The sequence below is a fragment of the Pleurodeles waltl genome, chromosome 12, assembly GCF_031143425.1.
Source record: "Pleurodeles waltl isolate 20211129_DDA chromosome 12, aPleWal1.hap1.20221129, whole genome shotgun sequence".
Taxonomy (NCBI): domain Eukaryota; kingdom Metazoa; phylum Chordata; class Amphibia; order Caudata; family Salamandridae; genus Pleurodeles; species Pleurodeles waltl.
Window position 1 is genome coordinate 663,277,523 of NC_090451.1, and position 18,893 is coordinate 663,296,415.

General features: G+C 41.0%; 1 protein-coding gene across 2 annotated transcripts in view; it reads right to left on the bottom strand.

Moving 5' to 3' along the window:
- The window catches only part of SCAMP3 (secretory carrier membrane protein 3), a 68,724-nt gene that overhangs the window by 24,908 nt on the left and 24,923 nt on the right, over window positions 1–18,893 (bottom strand). The window contains exons 2-3 of one of the 2 annotated variants that reach the window (XM_069218436.1): window positions 7,005–7,082; window positions 445–609 (exon numbers count right to left, since the gene is read on the bottom strand). In XM_069218436.1, the coding sequence (XP_069074537.1) occupies window positions 445–609; window positions 7,005–7,082 (243 nt within the window). The remainder of the gene's footprint in view (window positions 1–444; window positions 610–7,004; window positions 7,083–18,893) is intronic. The other variant, XM_069218437.1, reaches the window with a different exon arrangement.

Below are 18,893 nucleotides of genomic sequence, written 5' to 3' on the forward strand. Positions count from 1 at the left end.
TGTCACTGAACATCAATTGAAAAACACCGGGCATGAAAACTTTACTGTAATGTAAGCTGCAAAATGTACATTAAACGTACAGCAGAGCGCTCCTGGTGGTCAGTCGACTCAGTTGTTAACCTCTGTCACCTAGAATGTCGATTGGTATACAATGTACAACCAATTTTCCTGCCATATAAATGTACCAATCCCCATGCCCCCCCTCTGGTCAACCAGTTCCCACCTCACCTGCCTCAACCTCATTTTCAGTGCAGGTTGCATCCATCCCACTTTCAGTTCCATTCTCTCTATAATCTGTTATCGGCTTGTCCCCTATGTTCAGTGCCAGTCCCTACTACACCTTGCAATCTCATGCCCACTCTGCCAGAACACACACTTCATCTAAAAAGTGAACGCGCCATATGATCAATGTAATTGGTGTACTTTCTAAAACCATATGCCTACCTGAGAACCATAGGATCCATAGTTCTTGGGTTCTGTGGGGCTTGTTTTCTTAGGGGGCTGTGAAGCTGGTGGGGCAGGCTGGGGCACACTGGCTCCTGGAAAGGGTGGATTCACCGTTGGTTGTGTTGGTGGTACCCCCGTTGACGGATGATACGGTGGAGGCATCTGCAAAGAGAAGTGGCATGATGTGGTTGTAAAACGGTAATCCAAATCCCTCTGCCTGTACATCACACGCTGTGAAATGATCAAGGGGCTGACTGTGCGTTCTTGAAGATATTGTTTGGTGGCCACACTACAACCTAGAAGCAGCCCCTAATTAAATAAAAGTCCTAAGAACTACCTTGGCTCTTACGAGACCTCATCAAGCTTTGACACAACGCTCAATATGGACTGTATTCTAAATGCTCAGACCATCGAAACTTCTAGAAATTTTGAGCATGCAACAAAAAAAAGCACAATGTGTCATTTTCAGATGTCCTGGTAATTTTCTTAAACAGTTTTAAAAATGTTTAGGGTCTGAATTTTGTGAACAAAATCCTTTTTTTGGCAGGTTAATCAGAAAACATATGGAAAATGTCATTATTTGAGCTTCATAGCACCCGTGCCCACTGCATGAAGGGCAAGTACCTGAGTTTGGAACAAAGGCCTCCTGAGGGAGAGAGGGAGTGTACTGCTGACCATTTACTCGCAAAGTGACACCCTCATCTAGCCGGGACCTAAAACAATAATCACTTCCTTGTCTGGCCAGACCGGTCGCTTACCGTTGTGACCACACAGTCAGGTTGCCCACATTATTAGGCAGTGCTCTGTTCCTTGCTCGCATGGGCCTGCAAACACATATTGCCTCAATTCATAATATAATGAATTCACAGATTTATAAAGCATATGTTGAAAACGTAAAAAATTATAGCTCTCCGCGCCCTGCAAATAAAGTGCAGTGACATGTACGAAAATTCAGATTCCTCCTAGCGTCGGTTTATTTGGCGTGCAAAAACAAAGTCAAATTTAATTATTATTGTGATTAGGGTTGGTGAAAGACATTAAAAAAAATTCATAATGCTTATTAATTAACTAAAGAGAGAAATAAAGTCAATGGAAAAAGCAGAACACTTAATATAAGAAAATATATGTAACTGATATCATCCTCCACATCTATCCAAGTTTTCAGGATTTGTTTAGCACAAAAAAATATACACTTCTGGGATGAAAAGCAGCCTAACGTGTGGCCTAACTAAGTTTGCTAACTTTCCTCTTCGTGTATTATTTCAGTAATGATACCTCTCTGTAATCTTTGCATCGCTTGAATCACGTAAAGGCTGACACTCATAATGGGATTTACTATGCACATTAAAACACGAATGGAGAAAGTGTGTTTCCCTCAACAGCATGCTTTTAAAGCTACACGTAAATTTCAGCTTCGGCTGCAGCCTGTTACACAGACCTTTATTTTAAAAGTTGCTGATCAACTCGCTCTCCGATTGTCATTGTTAGAGAACCTGGCAGCATTCTCAGGTGACATGACTTAAGTAGTATTTTCAACCCAGTCTATGAAGCAAAAGTTTCATTTTGGTACCCAAAGTTCTAAAAGGGTCCCAAAACAGGTGTAAAACCAAGAGCAATGGGTGGGGTTACTCCAAAGTATCTTACAAAACACAGTGATTTAGGTGAACATAGAAGAGCATAGTTCCTATTTCAGTCATTTCTTTTCCTACTTCCACAGACATGGACCAATATCAGAACATGTCTGAAATAAAAGGATGGCCCCAACAATGGATATGGGGCGACTAGAGAGGTCATGTTATCCACACACTTCCGGATTTCTTCACGGAGACTCCGTGTTGCCCTGTGAGCCTTTAATCCACAACCTTACCTGGCAAAGGCGTAAGGAGCCACCAAAGTCACATGGCTTCGGCCACAGTCATCTCAGTGGGAGAAAACATGAATGTGCACTCACACACCACTACAACTAATGCTGCCTTTCCCACTTTTTGGGGAGGCCACAGAAAGGCTGGCAAGCGTTATCTACTCAATATTTAAGTTGAGCAAATATCACCCCGGCCGTCGAGCTACAGAGATGGTGAGATCACCAGTACATGTTATTCAAGGTCTTAGGCAGGTGTATAATGGGGAACATAAGTTCTCACTGCTAGAATGTATTGCTCACTGAGACATCCTGAGCCAGGCTAGTGAGCAGTGGAACAGACACACTACCACCAAGTTCCTGGGCAGATTTGGTGTTGCGGTCACAAGATATATCTCGGCATGGAATTCCATCTCCATGACCCTGAAGTTGCTTTGTTGCCAACACTTCTACGTACGCATCCTCTCTATCTAGTCTTCAATTAAACATTACAGTGTCAGACCACGTTAACAAACTGTACAATCCAATCCCCCTGCAAAGCCACTGTTTTGTCCAAAGAAACGTTCTTTGGATCCTCGAAAACAAGATAAAAAATCTACCCTTCAGAACTAAAAAATATCATTCTTTAGAGGACATGAAATTGATTAACGAAAGTCTCAATGCATAGTGCTAAATAAACAGATCACACCGTAACAAAAAGGGACAATCCGCTTGCAGGCTTGGGTTCAATGTTCTCTACACTGTTCATTTAGCATTCATAAAATGTGGACAAATTAGCTTTTTCCAAAATACTGCTTTATGTACTTGCCTTGACTGAACCTGGCGAGTTCAAGCTTGCCTCAAAGTATAACATGGAAAATAATTAACTTAAGTATTTTACTAACTACTAAAACGGGAGCCACGTTAATAATTCATTTGACACAAAAGAGACACTTACTACAGAAACATCCACTTCGTGCAATTTATGGCAAGGGGCAAGGTTTGCATTTTATTTTAAGAGGCCAAGATCTGCAGTCTAGATTTTTGCAAGCTTACAAAAGGTTGGAGGCTCTTTTCCTGAACGAGTACCAGCCTGTGGAGGAAGTATTTTCCAATCTATGCCCATTTAACAGCTTAACAAAAGGAGCCCTTATAGAAGTATTCTTCCTGTACATTTTCCTCATTTACTGAAAGGCTAATTTAAACATAATGAACATTTTAACTTCAATCTTCATGATTAAGGTGAAGTCAGATGAGCCCATTCAAAATAAAGTCTCCATCCAGGACTAATACTGGGCTTCCTATGAAGACTACTAGAATGGTAATTGGAAATAGCTCTTGTATTTATAATAATTTGATCTCAAACAGCACATTCGTAATTTAAGTTGATATTTGTAGAGTGCTTAAACAACAACATCAATATATTTAACATGGAGCAGCGCTTCGTTTTATTCATGAAGAACTCCCTCATCGATGCAAACATGTCTTGGCAGACTTACTATTTCTGTACTAAATAGAGAAGGGTTTGTTTTGCTGCTAATGTCAGAGAGTAACAAAGGTCTCCTGGCTAGGAGCAGTAGGATTCTGAGGCTTGGATAGTTAAAACGTTAGTAAGAAACCCACCAGTTGGAGGGGGTTGGGAGGGCAGTATTATAGGAAAATAGATTCCCTATAATGAAGGCATGATGTAATAAATCCAAAATGAAGAAAACGGAATGTTTTGCTTTATATACGAGCATTAGTGATTCACAGGCAATGTGACATTCACTTAAGGGAGGTGAAAGTTGAAATTAGGATAATGTAAGGTAAGGGTTAGATGGGGAGCTTTAGCAAAGGAGACTATGCCTTGGTTACTCTACCAGTAAGTACTGGGAATAAAGCTGGCACCCCTGCTGCGAATAGATGTGATACAAAGTATCTTCTTCATTGCTGTGCCATTGCTGTACTCACAATAATGCTCAACGCAAAATTTGCAGTCACAGTCTTCCTTTTTGGTCATTATTGCATTTCTGTTTTTTGGATTTTTTAAAATCTCATATAGATTCAGTTGAAATTGAGGAATAAGTAGCAAACATGTCAGCCATAATGCATAAGAGGAAAGAAAATAAACTACCAGTGCAGAATATGAACAGTTGAAATAGGGTAGAGGAGTGGAAGGTGTAGGAGAAAATGAATAGTGCCGCACAGTAAACCGCACAGTTTAAAGGTGCGTTGATATATAGATGAAGAGGCAGTGGGAGGGCTGGCGACAGGGAGAGGTGAGAGGGCAAATCAGGGCAAAAGCCAGAGGAGGGAGAGAAAAAGGAAAGATCAAAACCGGAATTGTTACAGCAGTAGGTACATGACAGAGTAAAAATGGGGAGCTGGAGGTCATTAATACATTAATAGAAAGGAAACAGCAAGAATGGGGACCAGTAAAGGGTGAAAAGGTGGCAAGAGTGGAATATAAAGTGAGAAGGGAGAAGAGTCCTCTGGGAAGTAGACTTCAGATAAAGTAAGGGTCAAGGTCCTAAAAGGGGGTCAAGGGCCAAGGTCCCAAAAGACTTAAAAAAAGGGAAGCATTGTGGAGGGAAAGAAAAATGACAACATTCATTTTCAGAATCATTGTGGTGGTTATTCCAGAGCCTTTGAGGGATGGAAGAATATGGTGGTGGTAGTGTACGTTTTGGGCTACACGTTAACCAACTACAACACATTTCAAGACGTGATCCATAGTGCAAGTACAGAAGGAGCACAGGACCAGCTAGAATATTCAAAGCTACAGGGAGAAGAGGTCTTGAAACGTTTGCAATTGAATATAATTTTTTATAGAAAGTTTATTCAGTGTTACTGGATAGGCAATGCTGATGCACTCTTGTTTTTTTTTAAAGATTAATCTTCTCAGAAAACTGTCTTATGTAGATAACAAAAGGTCCTCCTTCCTGGGATGGTTATTGGCTGCCTAACCGTCCGAAAGAGCACTAATTCCCCAACACCCCAGACCCTGGATAACTATGAAGTGTGTATTCGGGCTGGCAGACAGGCTGAGAGGGGGAGCATTACTTGCTTGACAAAGATGATACCACTACCGTTGTTTGGTTCGGGGTTTTCCAAAAGCAGACCAAAATAATGATCAGCCACAGACTGATGGGCTAGAAGCACGTAGCAAAACCTAGAAAACAGGAAGGGGTGGTAGCCGGGGAAGAACCAACGCTGCAGCTCACTGAGCGGTGATGAGGGCACACGGTGGGTTACTTGTCATTGGAACGCGCTGCATTTTCAATCCAAAGCTTTGCATAGTAAAGTCCAATGCTGCATTTTCTAGCTTGCTCAGAATCAGCGAGTCATTGGTACCCACAATTAAGAGGAATGGTTGATTCTAAAGAAGAATTAGCCCCTCCGGTCCAGGATAGTCATGAAAGTGTCATTCTGCAAATGCAGCAGGGGGTATAAACAGTCTGGGGCACATTCCTTCAGGAGCAGGACAGGGTAAGAAGGGCAGCATTGGGGTTGTCTAAAGGAGAGATTAAGAAGATTAAAGGCATGGCTCCAGTTATTACAATTGGTATGTTTGGCTGATCCATTATGCATCACTGAAGCAGAAAGACGGGTCTAAAGGCCAAATGTTGGCCCTGGACTGAGCTTAATGTACTGGAACAGGACCAATAGGATATCAATGATGAGGGCAAAGACTAATCTGCCCACGTGATGCAGATGGTGGTAAAAAGGCACTAGGTAGCTCAACTATGAAGACCAGATGGAATACATTTATACAGAGGCTGGTTTAAAGATGACCAGAGCAAATTATATGAAAGATACAGGAAGGGTTACAGAAATCTGTTAGGAGTGTTAGGGGGGATACCACAATCTGGTTGAATTTACAAGATAATGTCTGAAGAAGGTCTTGCGGTCCTTAAAAAGAAGTTAACAAAGGTTGTTCTGATATCTCCAAGTGCACAAGTGTTGTCATCTCAGTGCTAACTGGGGAAATTTGCTGCATAGCTTGGCTTTCGATGTAGCTTCAAAAGACGCAGGATATGTGGCCTGTCAATGGAGATTCAGGACAGGTAAAACGCCTGGTTGTGTCTCTCTTGTGGCATGGAAATTATTATTTTTAGTGGTTTAGCCAATCATGGATGCCACTGGCACAGAGGACGTAATGGTACCAGTTTATCATCTAGTGGCATTAACGATTATGTGAGGGCATCACAGTATAGGCTTCCCCAGTTTACCAACCTCAGGGATGATTCATGCTGGTTAGGAACGAAGGCTGCTAAGCAGAACAGGATTGAAAGCACAGTGGGCTTCGTGTGCCGAGGACTATGAAAAGAGAGATCAAGTTTGATGGAGGGGACACAGCAACGACCTTGTAACTTGCTTTAAGTGCTCAAACGGCTTTTTAGAAGATGCTGAGTTTATTCCTGTGGCAAATAGATTCTATAAAATAGGTTGAACCTACATTTAAGTGCAACATTCTTAAAATGTGAATGATGGGCGCCCACTCTCAAAATTCCTAGAGATAAAAAATACAAGATGATTCCAACCAAGTTAAAAGAAGCTTTGTCATACATGCACAAAGTTTAGGTGAAGCTGCCTGTTGTTGGTGGTGGTGTTTTTTTGGGGGCCAAGGCTGGAAGTGTGGAGACTGCAGAGGCTTGCATTTTCCCCCACCACTAACAATAAGCATTACAAAATAATGCAATGGCAACAGTAGACTTGAAATAACTATGGAGTTTCTTACCCCTCTGTCATCGAAGGGGTTGTACACATCCAGAGTTGCATATTGGTTGCTGGGCTTGTGCTCCGTCACGGCTGGATCCTAAGAAAGTAGCAACATTTCATATCAATACACACACAGAGCAAAGTTGGCACATAAACCATCCCTGGGAGCGAATACTCTTTCCTTAAAAAAAAAAAATCAAAAAAAAAAAAAAGAATACACCTATCCGAATGAATCGCAGCTAACACTGAGCACCTATTCTATACCTAAATGTCCTCTATGCAGGGACTTTTATAACAGATTTGTTTTAATAAATTGCAGTATGTCAGAGAATGACAAAACCCCTTTCAATGTGGTGGCCATTTAACAGGTTTACCAAAGTAGGCTTGTGTCCTCTCAGGGTAGCTCCCCCACTAAGGTATCGGATGACTTTCCTTATTTGGGTTGGAGAACAGGAATACCTTTTTCCTTTTAAGCATAACTTGATTCTATTCGGGAATCACAAGGTCTAAAAGAACACCATTCCTATTGAAAACCGATAAGAGTCCCATGATAACAGGATACTTGTAATCTTGCTCGGGAAAGAGCATACATTCACTTCCTTCTCAACAGGTTTTGAAATGCATAGGCTGCAAAGTTGGCCTTACAATGCACAACACCATCAGCTCGCCCCATCCCTTTAGCCAAAAGGACTCTACATGCAACAAATCCTAGAACCACGCTTAAATGGGAAAACAGAAACTTCAATCCACAGAATGAAAAGCACTGTTTGCTATTAAACCAGAGTAGGCTGAATGACTCATATGACCAAAGACCACTCAGCCTCTATGGCCAAAAGCCAACAAGCTGGTCTACTCGCCTGAAGCGATGTACATGTGGCAATAAATTCAAAGCATGTAGTCCCACGGTTGGCCAACAGACAGTCTCTCTTTCACAAAGCCTCCCTCGAGTGTGCAGACGCTTGATGAATAAATTATGGAGCACAGCTGAGAAGGGAGTAAAGGGATCAATTTCATAATTAGCAGACTGCACTTCAGACACAAACTGCATAAGGCTGACTCAGGCTGAATGTTCAGAAAATGCAGGAAGAAAGGACTTGGTGGAGGGCGGAGGGACGGGAAGCAATCCCCTGCAGGTTTGCTTAGGACACTGGGCAAATTGACAGGATGCGAGGGGATTGGGAGTGATTATTTTGCTAATAAAGCTGCGCCATCAAACGATTATGCTCAGCGTTTGCAAGAGAAAGCAACAGCAAGCAAGCACTACTTTCAGGATACAACCACTTGTATGAAGTGCAGCAGAAACCAATCGATACGAGGTGCTGCAGAGGTCTCCAGGTAAGTGGTTGGGCCAACCCAGGACTAGAACTACAGTGACATTAAACCAACACCCTCCTACAGGATGCACAAGAAGTGATGGTCTATTTAAACGTGGAAATCCACCATTTTGTGGAGGCAACCCCTTGCCATTCCTGAACAATGTTGATACATTTAGATTTTTTTCCACTGCCTCTCTGCTTCTACTTACCCCAAGCTCTGATGACTAGTCAACAAGACCATACCCAGACAGGCAAGATTCTAACCAAGGTGCACAGGGGCCCTGGATGCAAATGCCCCAAGACCGAGGGAGAAGGCCTGTACCCAGTGCCCCTTAGTCTAGCCACATCATAATGCAGCAGGTGAATTACACTTTGAGCTGAGCACAGCGCCAGCACTGCAGTGCATTCACTTGCATCACCCCTGGCAAAGACCCAGTTAGCCTGCAAGAAAAGAAATGCCGTGCGCATCTCCAGTAATGTATGTAGACATCAGCAAAGTGCATTTAAAAACATTCAGAAACGAGGGAGGTAGGGCAACACTTATGCCCTTAAGCTTCTAGCCTAAGTAGTTGTCAGGTGGGCATTTCAGTGTGTCACAGTAGCTCTCTACACCTTCCCCCAGGCCTTTGAAAGAAAACCAAAAAAACAGCCTAAGTGAGGATTTCTCTGGCACATGCCCAGCTAATGAACCTATCAAACCCAGAATGAGGAACAGAGATGTTAGTAGCATAGACACTACTTTGTATTGGCCAAAAGAGCTCGAGTCCCCCCAACAATTCATGTTTAAGGGTTCAACTGGTAGGACAGGGTTAACAAATGTGCCAGTTGACTCACTTTGTTAAGCCTATCTGGCTCCCTCTGAAGTCCAGGCCGAGCTGGGTCTTATATGTTCAAACTTTCCTCCTACAAAGATTGGTCTCATCACATTCACTGCAAAGAGGTAAATGTAACCTTCTAGAAGCAAGACACACACATATAAGGTACTTCTGGTTTGATTAAATGTGTCTTAGAAAGCTGAACTCATTGGAGTTAATACTGGCAATTAATTACTACAATGTTCGCTCATCTACCCAGGTATGTTTTTAATAATAATAAAAAATAAAAATAAAAAAAAACACAGTATGCAAATTATTGGTCTATACTTAAGCAAAATGTCCTCTTTCGATTTTAAAAGTGTAGTTAACCATAAACAGTCGGTTCGATAAGTTAAGAGACCTATATACACACACGCCCCTCCCTCCCCCCCTCTCTGCAGGTATACATGTGCTCAATGCTGTATGTTGAAGTATAAACCAGAACCACAATACAACAGATGACTGGTAATATAATGTAAAGCGTCACAGACACAGGACTCCAGATACAGACAGATTGAATGGTGTTCCTTGACTGCTTTCGGTGTGTCCTCAAATTGATTTTCTTTCTTACATCAAGTCTATCTTTTGTGTGACTCAAGAATCAAAATGGTCTAATTCCCATGTCTGATAGGCTAAACGACATAAAATTAAAAAGGTCATAATGGAGTCAATTACAAGAACACTTTTAGTTTCAGTATCCCTGCTCTTACTAGACTTGGGCGCACACGAGGGACCCAAAACTTTCCACGACTTTGGAAAGGAAATAGAGCGGCTTCCAGTTGTCTGAATAGGAATTGGAACTGAATAGGATCAATTCTCTTGGTGAGATGGGGATAGGGCAGTTCCGACTACTCAACCAGGGGCTTCCACTTCACTTCGGTGGGTTTGATGGCTTCTGTTCTAATGTTCTCTACCAGGTGGGGTCAGCAGATCAGCCTTCACTGCTTTTTGCTGGTTCTCGAAAAGCTGAAGGTGTTCCAGTGCTTTCTACAGAGCTTTGCCTACGCACATGGCGAGGGAAATAGCAGTGGCTTTCACCACACTCGCCTAGATGAAGTAAAAGAGTAAAGTGTTGTCTGCGTCTCACCCCTATAGAGTCCTAGCACTGATACGTACATACATGAGTCACAGCAAAGAGGTTGGTAAATTCCAGTAGAAGCCTAACCCCCTAATTGAGGGCTTTAGCAGGCTGCCATCTCAAATAGATCATTCACAGGCCCTAAAGAACAAGCATCTACAGGTAATTCAACTTACACTAAACACTGTATAAGAAGTAAACTCTCATTCGTTTGATCAGCACTTTTTGTGCTTATACATCTGTGACATCAGCGAGCAGAAATTGTACAGTGAAGCTTATCTAACCCAGTTTATTTAATTGTTCTTTAAGATTCTGTCTCAAGTTTGGGGGTATAGCCCCTTTAGAAAGTGATGCACAAACCCTCGCTCTTTGAGCAAGTTATCCCCAAGGGCTAGCTGAGTTTTTGGACACTGTTCTTAACACACTGTGAGATGCAGTGGGTAAAATACAATTTCCTCAGTGGCTCTGGGGCTACAGCAACTCCACTGTGTGTGTTTTGAGCTTTGAAAAAGGCTCTGCAGGAAGGGAAGAGGCGCACTCTACTGATCACTGAACCTAAGACTGTCAATATTCAATTAAAATAAAAGTAGCATTAAAAAAAACAGAAGATGGGAATTTTAGGTACATTGAGTTTCACTGTGTCTGATTTTAGGTATTGTATTTCTTCCTTTCCCCTTTAATATGATTGCTTCAGTGACAGGTCAGGGAAGGGCATTTAATTTGTCTTGTCACCAAGCCTACATACGTACCCAAAAGGCACCACCCGAGCTTCAGAAGAGCTGGAAGATGCCAGATTTTCAGAATGTGTGTGTGTTAAGCTAAGTGGAAATTCTTCAAATCATCAGCGGATATCCCCAAAATTCGTCATGGAGCTGGTACCTTCGCACATATGCCAGATGGAGCTGCCTTCAAACCTTGTACTAAGGCATCAATCTCCAGCCTCCATTCTATACAGGATAATGAGCCTTCAGGAAAATGAATACCAGTATAAACCTTGAACAGTCCTTCTGAAACTTATAGAAGGCTTCAAAGCTAATTTGATGGTGCTATGAAGGACCAGCCTTGATGGTTATTCAAGTTCGGTCTCCCGCATCAGTGGAACAAAGCCCTATACTTTATTTTAACCTGGGATGCCCAGTTTAGCAACAAGCATTGGTTCTGAGCAGAATATCTCTGGATGAACCACTGGTGGCCGATGATGTGTTCCTTGCCAAAGCAATGGTCCACGAGTGGAAAACCTTTCCAGCAGCCACTGATATTCTGTGGCAGTTGGCCCGTGAGCTGGATGGATGTTGCTGGAGGACACCATCCTTTTCATCGCTTGACAGATCTTATTCAACTTTGCCATAATAATACTCTTTATTGGCTTACAGTGCCCATGCAGAATTAGAAGGACTGGGTCGAAACCTTGCCCAGGAATTCAAGAGGCTTTCTTGAGAGGGAGTCTTTTCATGCAATGTTCTGGTGCTGCCACTGAATGTCGATAATATCTCAGTCTATAAATAAATTGAAAAGTAGTATTTGATATAGATATATATAGATATATATAACTAATTGAAAACCAGGTTTTTGCAAAAACATATGGGGCCAGTATAAAGACGAGAAGATTCCTTTTTTTGGTGGGGGACAGGGGGTATCCCAATGTCATTAAACAAGGCTTTCCTTGTTGTATAGTTAACATATTTACGCCCTTAATCCGAACAATATGTTGGGAGACAGGAATTCCACATCCTGATACATTATAAGTTGGAAAACCAGGTTTCTGTTTTTCAAGATTTTTACATATAATTACAGAACGCACCTGGTCCCCTTTTGTAATTATTTATGTTTTAAACTGGAAAAGTACAGAAATTGTTTTTATTTGAATGTCGTTCCATGCTCTCAACCATAACTATCCAGACAATAGCTGTGGATTTTATGCACACAGACAAAACTCTAGAGTCACTGTTGCCCCCAATTTGTTTCAAGTAGATTCCGTTGTGTCCCTTGTGAACATAGGGCAAGCAACAATGGTGCTCCTGCTTTAATCCTGTAAGAGTGTGTATTGAAAATAGGTAGGTTTGACCACTGATTTTCTGTTTCACCACTGTGCATATTAGTTGTTCAGTATTCACCAGTTGCAGATTACATTTTGTATTCAGTTTAGCTGCCTATTGCCTTTATCGTGGCGTTAGACATTGTAGTTGAGACATTGCAGACGAGCTGTGTTTTTCCACATGGTAAACTAAGCTTGTGTTTTTCATATTTTCTCTTACCGAACACGATAGCATGATAAGAAAGCACATGTTTTTTGTTTTCTCCAGTGCAGGGAACAGGTTGGCCTTGGAAGGGGAGCCTTGAAAGGTTGGCCAATTTTCAACTTTTTTCTTCCAACTCTGACCTACAGTAGCCAGCATGTTTGAATATTTCCATCTGAGAGGGGAGGGGCTTTCAGAAGGCTCCTTCCATGATTGTTTAAGCTATAAAGAGGTGGCCCTGGTCAGTAGCAAGAGAATTTCTGAGACCACTGTCAGAATTGAACGTCAAATGCCTGACATTTTCCCGTGAGGGTGGATATCTCTTTCTCGCAGTTGAACAGGGGTCATCAACTTGCTGGCATGAGAAAGATGAAGAGCTTGGCAGGCCCCACGGTGATGAATTTTTAATTTATCCTTTGCTTTGATCACATATATTTGCTGTGTACATTGCAGTTGAGAATCACTTTGATATATTTTCCATTCATTGCTGTGACTATTTTTAAACGTGTGCCTTCGACCTACTAATCTCCTTCATTTTTTTAGCAACCTCGTGGTGGAATAATAATAAATGTCTTCTTTAAACTAAGAAGTGCATTCCAGAGATTCTTGTCAGCTCGGTCATTAGTGAAAGCAAAACAGAGTGGCAATGAACTATAAATAAAATATTGGGATGTGAATCTAAAAAATTGTAATGTTCGATTTTCTATTGCATAGAGAATGTAATGTACATCTGTCAAGATTATAGGTAGGTTCTGTTCAGGTACGATGCACCATTTAAGCCAGCACCCACCACACACTAATGCGAGTCATCCCTCCCCCGAGGAAAATTACTTAATTTATCTTTCCCTCTTACAAACACATTCTCTGACTATCTGGATGCTTATGATGAAAACAAACAAACAACACCAGGAAATTCTCCATCACCAAGCCCAGGATGCATCTCCATCCAAAGTGTCACAAAAGTAGTTTTTAGGCTTTTAAAGTCAACAAGATGTACGTTTGGTCTCAACAGACATTAGATAATCAATGTTGTTATAAAAAAGACCAATATTATCACAAACATGAATAGGTCTTGTATTCGACTCACCACCATTTTTGCAGTGTAACATAACTAAAAATATTCATGTCCCTCCACATATTGATGGTACCCCTGGCAGTTTATGTTGTCCCTCGTATTCCCTTTTTAGTGTAGGATACCAAAGAGATTTAAACATAGAATGAAGCTTAAGGAACTGAAGTTGCACACAGTGTGTTAGTAGTAAAATGCTACGTTTTCAGGAACTTTCAATGTTTTGCATACTACTACTTATCGCTTTTAAATCATACAGACATCAAAGAGTGAGTGTACTTTCATCAGTTAAAGAAATGTAGAATATACTAGTTCCAATTTTGTTTTCTTTTACACACAATAAAATTAAAAATATTAAATAAAATATGATCAAAATTGTTTATTAAAAAGTCCCAAACAAATACCATAATAGAATCTGGAAGACTAGATAAAGAGAACCCACTGGTACTCAATATAACAGATTATAACCAACTTGCAGTGAACTCAGAAACTATTATAATCTTTACGAGACAAACAATCTGAGTCTGATTTTTCGAGTGCGGTGGCCTTTCTCCTGACTAGAAGCTGAGAACATTAATCACAAGGTAAAATTAAAAAAAGAGAGAGAAAATAAATACACATTACTCACACATGATTAGGCTGTTCGTCCTCCCTGCCTCTGCTGTGCTAGTTTCTCTTCAATCATATCAGATAACCCTAATACAGTCTGTCCTGAAATGGACACGTCCATTCCTCCCCCACCACTATTTATGGTTCAAGCACAGCAGCTCACATTTTACAAGCATAGAGAGCATCCCTTTTCTCTTATGCAAACTTTAGGACCATAGACTTATAAGAAAAATTGCAACTGGCAATCCTAAAATCTATCCACCTTTCATTTTAATATCAATGTTCAATCCCAGTGCTAATCAAGCCATACATTGGCATATATCTTCTTCTGAGAACTAATCTCTATCTAGGTGTATGTAGATTACAAAGTTCAGAAATCACATCTAGTTGACATGTATGCAATTTACTTTGTATCACAATATAATATTAAAACAGACGTTTTCTAATGATACTCAAAACAACAGCGACCCAGTGAGACCTCTGCGCAGACGCTAAATGTAAACGTAAAATGTATACATATCATCCACATTGGTAGGGTCGCCTCAGCTATGTCTTTACAATTTCCTTACTATGAAGACACTATTTAATAAATTTCTAGTTCCATGCTCCAGACACTTGTCCCTTAAATTTTCCTGATCAGTGCTATTAAACCGTACATTTCTGTTGGACAAAGTGTTTCCAGTTTAAGAAATGAAAACTGGTTTCCAGTACATGTAGGATACCAACTTTTCTGCATTTTTTTCTTTAGAGTGCTCAACTTTAGAATCACCTTCAGCTGTTAGGTTTAGAGGGTCACCTTTTCTATGTGGGCACCATGGATTCCTTGCCTTTTCCTGTACCCTATTTTTAATGATATTAGGAATCTGTGCACAGTGACCCTGCTATTTAATGCCACAGAGCACGTGGTCTTACTTAAGATGTGATGGTAAAATTGGTTCCATCCATTTAGCGTAATTAACTATCCAGTGAGCCCATTGCAAGGTGGCAGACATTTCACCAGAAGCATAGTATATAAAGCTCATACGTGGGCTGCAACTGTGTATTTATACCACCCACACACACGACAAAAACAAAGGACTGCCGGAAGCGGTACTGGGCTCTGGCCACCTGCAATTTAGAAGCAATGACATGATAAAAAAATGCCCTTTCTATGTATGGAAGCAGATTTTTATTTATTGATGTTGCCCCTAAACTGGCGGGCAAGTCAACAGGGCAGGCTTTTTATTATTTTTGAAAAATTGCAGGCTACATAGTTGAAATACTCTGCCTTCACAGTGACTAACAGTCCAGCAGCTATTTTCACTGTGCAGGTTCTCCAGGAACAGGACTATGTTAAATTTAAAACCCTTAATTTCTATGTTTGCCTACAAAAATACCAGCAACTTGATTCGGAGTTATTTTCTTCTCTGTTTTAAAAATTGTTTTTCATTGTGAAAATAGATGTTTGATACTTTTAGTGGAAAGCTAACTATACAAAACTAATTAGTCTTGCCTGAGCCAAAACTGGCTTCAAACTTGTGGTGCATTCATCTCATCTCTGGCGACCCAATACACATTCCTCATTAAACTTACCAACCCTTCTGGCCAGACGAAATAGCCTATACACTAGGTCTAGGAAGGAAGGGATTGCTGCCAATGATTGGCTGCTTAACAGAGAATAGTCACCTGGGAGAGGACAGAAGCAGCTGCCATTACAAAGTTCATCCTTCATACTATCTCTTGGCTTGGAAATGTCAAATGGGTCTCACAGGATTTGCTCCCATTCATTCACTGGGCCCTCCTAAACCCTCTGGCTCATGTCCCTGCAGGGTGGAAACTGTTCCTGAACATGGCCCACGTAAATTTGGAAGTGGTTGAGGGACAGTCACAGCCCCTTCAAAAGGAACAATAGGTTAGTCATTTTTGATTTAGGTCTTCTGGGAACATTTACAATAAAGAAAAGAGGTAGAGCTGTAACAGAATTTGGGTACAGGGTGAATATGTAGACAGGATAGTATGCAAAGCTAGTACCTCACCACAACTCCTCATAACATTCCTGATCCTGGAAAGACTACATCTGAAGACGGTCCTGCAGAAAGAAGACATCAGGACTCCTAACTCCTGCTGGCACCCAGGGACTGGAATTGCTCTACAATGGAAGATCTCCTGTTTGGCTACTTCAGTGACACAAAAGGCAGAGGGACTCCTAACACCAAGAGGGCCAATCTGATGTCAGAGTAGTAGGTCCTAAAGGAGCCTTTGCTGCAGACAGATGTTTCGTAGAACTCGATCCTGAAGACCCTAGGGCTACAAGGGTGACAAGGAGGGATTTTCCCCAGCAGTGAGAGAAAAGTGAGACTTAGTAAATATCGCAAACTCTGGGAGACTAGGACAGGGTCCTGCGGGTTACTAAGGAAGATCTCACTGTAGGCTAGCAAGTTTGCTCCACTCAACACTTTCTGCCACACAGAGACCCCCCGGTAAAGATATCTGGTCTGACTGAAACCTTGTGGCTGCAATTTACCGTCTTGCCCTGCTGGAGGATTCTAAGAAACAAAAAAGTGGCTAGGTCCACAAGATCTTGGACGGGGCAAGGTAGAAATTCTACCCAGCAATGATGTGCCTAGACAGCTAGGGGGTCCAGTGTTGCCCTCTTACAGGTATTGGAACCAAAATCAGCTGTTTCAGCAGGAGCTCGACAATAACATATCAGCCACAGAGGGTCACTCGCCGGCATCTGCTTTGAACCTTGACCCGTTGGGGGATTCGGAATTCCAAAAAAGCGTCAGAATTTAAAAGCTTTGGCCAGGATGACCTCCTTGGTGTATACAACTTCCATTTCATCGTGGTCAGCCTGAAATCGCACCAAAGCCACAAGCAACTGCAAAATTATGTTTTTCAATGACAATTTACTTTTTCAGATTGTCAGTTCCCCTTCTCCTATTTTAATCACGCTAATAATTTCTAATTAAAACATTTCCTGTTTTTATAAAATGGTTTAGGACTTTTATTGTGTTTTTTCCATAACTCTAATATTGTTGATACTGCTGAAAATTAACATCAGTTTCTATGGGGAAATGCCTGCTATTGGTGGCATAGTTACCGAGGATTGGGAAGAGTTTCACGGAGACATATATTGATACCTAACTAGACTGTGTTTATTACGTTCTAAGGATTTCACTTTCCCAATTTAACAGCACACTTTCTGACACTGACTTTTGCCTCCAGGGTCCACCGCCAAGTTATTCAGATGATATTATGAACGTCTGAGATGGGGATACTAGTCACAAATTCCTACTTCTGGTAAGCTGATCTGTGGGTACCCGTGTGAAAACTGGAACTGAATGTGAAAGCATTCAGTTGTAATGTTTGAGAGGTGTGCATGCCTGCTCTTTATGGTTACTGTGACAAAAGATGGTGCTAGGAAACAAGTCAAAGGTAAGTCATGCTAAAGGTATGTGTAATGTTCTCTCTTCCCACACAATATTCCCCAAAACTCTAATATATTGCTGAATGTCTTCTACCATTCCAACTTCCATGTACTTAGCCATAGTTTACTGTTCCTTACAAAAGAACCAAAGTTCCAAACAAACCAAGCAAGTTTGCTTTTTTAAATAAATAAATTAAAAATCATCTACATTTATAAATATATTTTAGTTCCTCATGCTGGATTCCCTTGAATGCAGAAGAGCGAAATGTGCCTATGCAATGATAAACGTATTAACAACCTGAATGGGTATATCGTTCCATGAAAATATGTTAAAACAAGAGAGGCGGTCATAAGCACTGCAGTACTTCTACGCAGTCCTGAAATATCTGCTACCTAGAAGACTGATTTCAAATTATCCAGAACATGTTATTCATTTGATAATCTCGTGTCCCATGACTGTTAGCATCCTGCTCTGCTCTACTCAGTAGCCAGCCATCTGCAGAAAGAATAAGCTATTCAGCCACGTCAGACAGATAGTAATGGAGATTTGCAATCAGTGGTTTTTTCTGTATTTAAAAACGGGGGTAAAAAAAAGAAATCCTGCTTCACAAAAATAAAAACCATAACTACTATAAATGCCTCGCTGTATGGAGAGTTGAGGACCTTTTTCATGGCTTCACTGTTGATGTTATTTTTGTGAAATAATAAAAACAGATTAAAAAAAACAATTATAAATGCTTATACAGCAGGATTACATTTGGAGTACATAATACAGATATGTTCTGCTTGATTTATTAACTCCTGGGTGCGGCAATGATTCACCAAGGGAATATTCAACCTCTACACAAACACTGACAATTCTATTTATTACTCCAACATGATTCAAGGAGTCTTCAATATTCCTGATCTAAAAGTACTAGTCAGACCACGTTCATTCATCACATGACATCTCTTGAACGCAGCACACCTGAATTAGAAAAAGGCAAAAACTCTCACCTTTTCACAAATCAGCCTATGTGTTTGAAGAAGCAAGGCACACTATACTAGCAACTTCGATCAAGCTAAAAAATTAACATGAACACGCTCCTCATCTCTCTGTATTCCACCCTGAGAAACAGCTAATGTGGATACAAATGGCCCAACGAATACCCATGAAATCATGTCCTTTGTATACTGGATTGACAGAAAGAATTCACCAACAACACATAGTCCATAAAGAAACAGCATTTCACAAAATGATCCATCACAAATGTTTACATTTGACTCCACTTCTTAGATGTCTCATTACAGCCAAAGCTACATACTGCAAAAATCATGAAGTATCAAACAAACACAA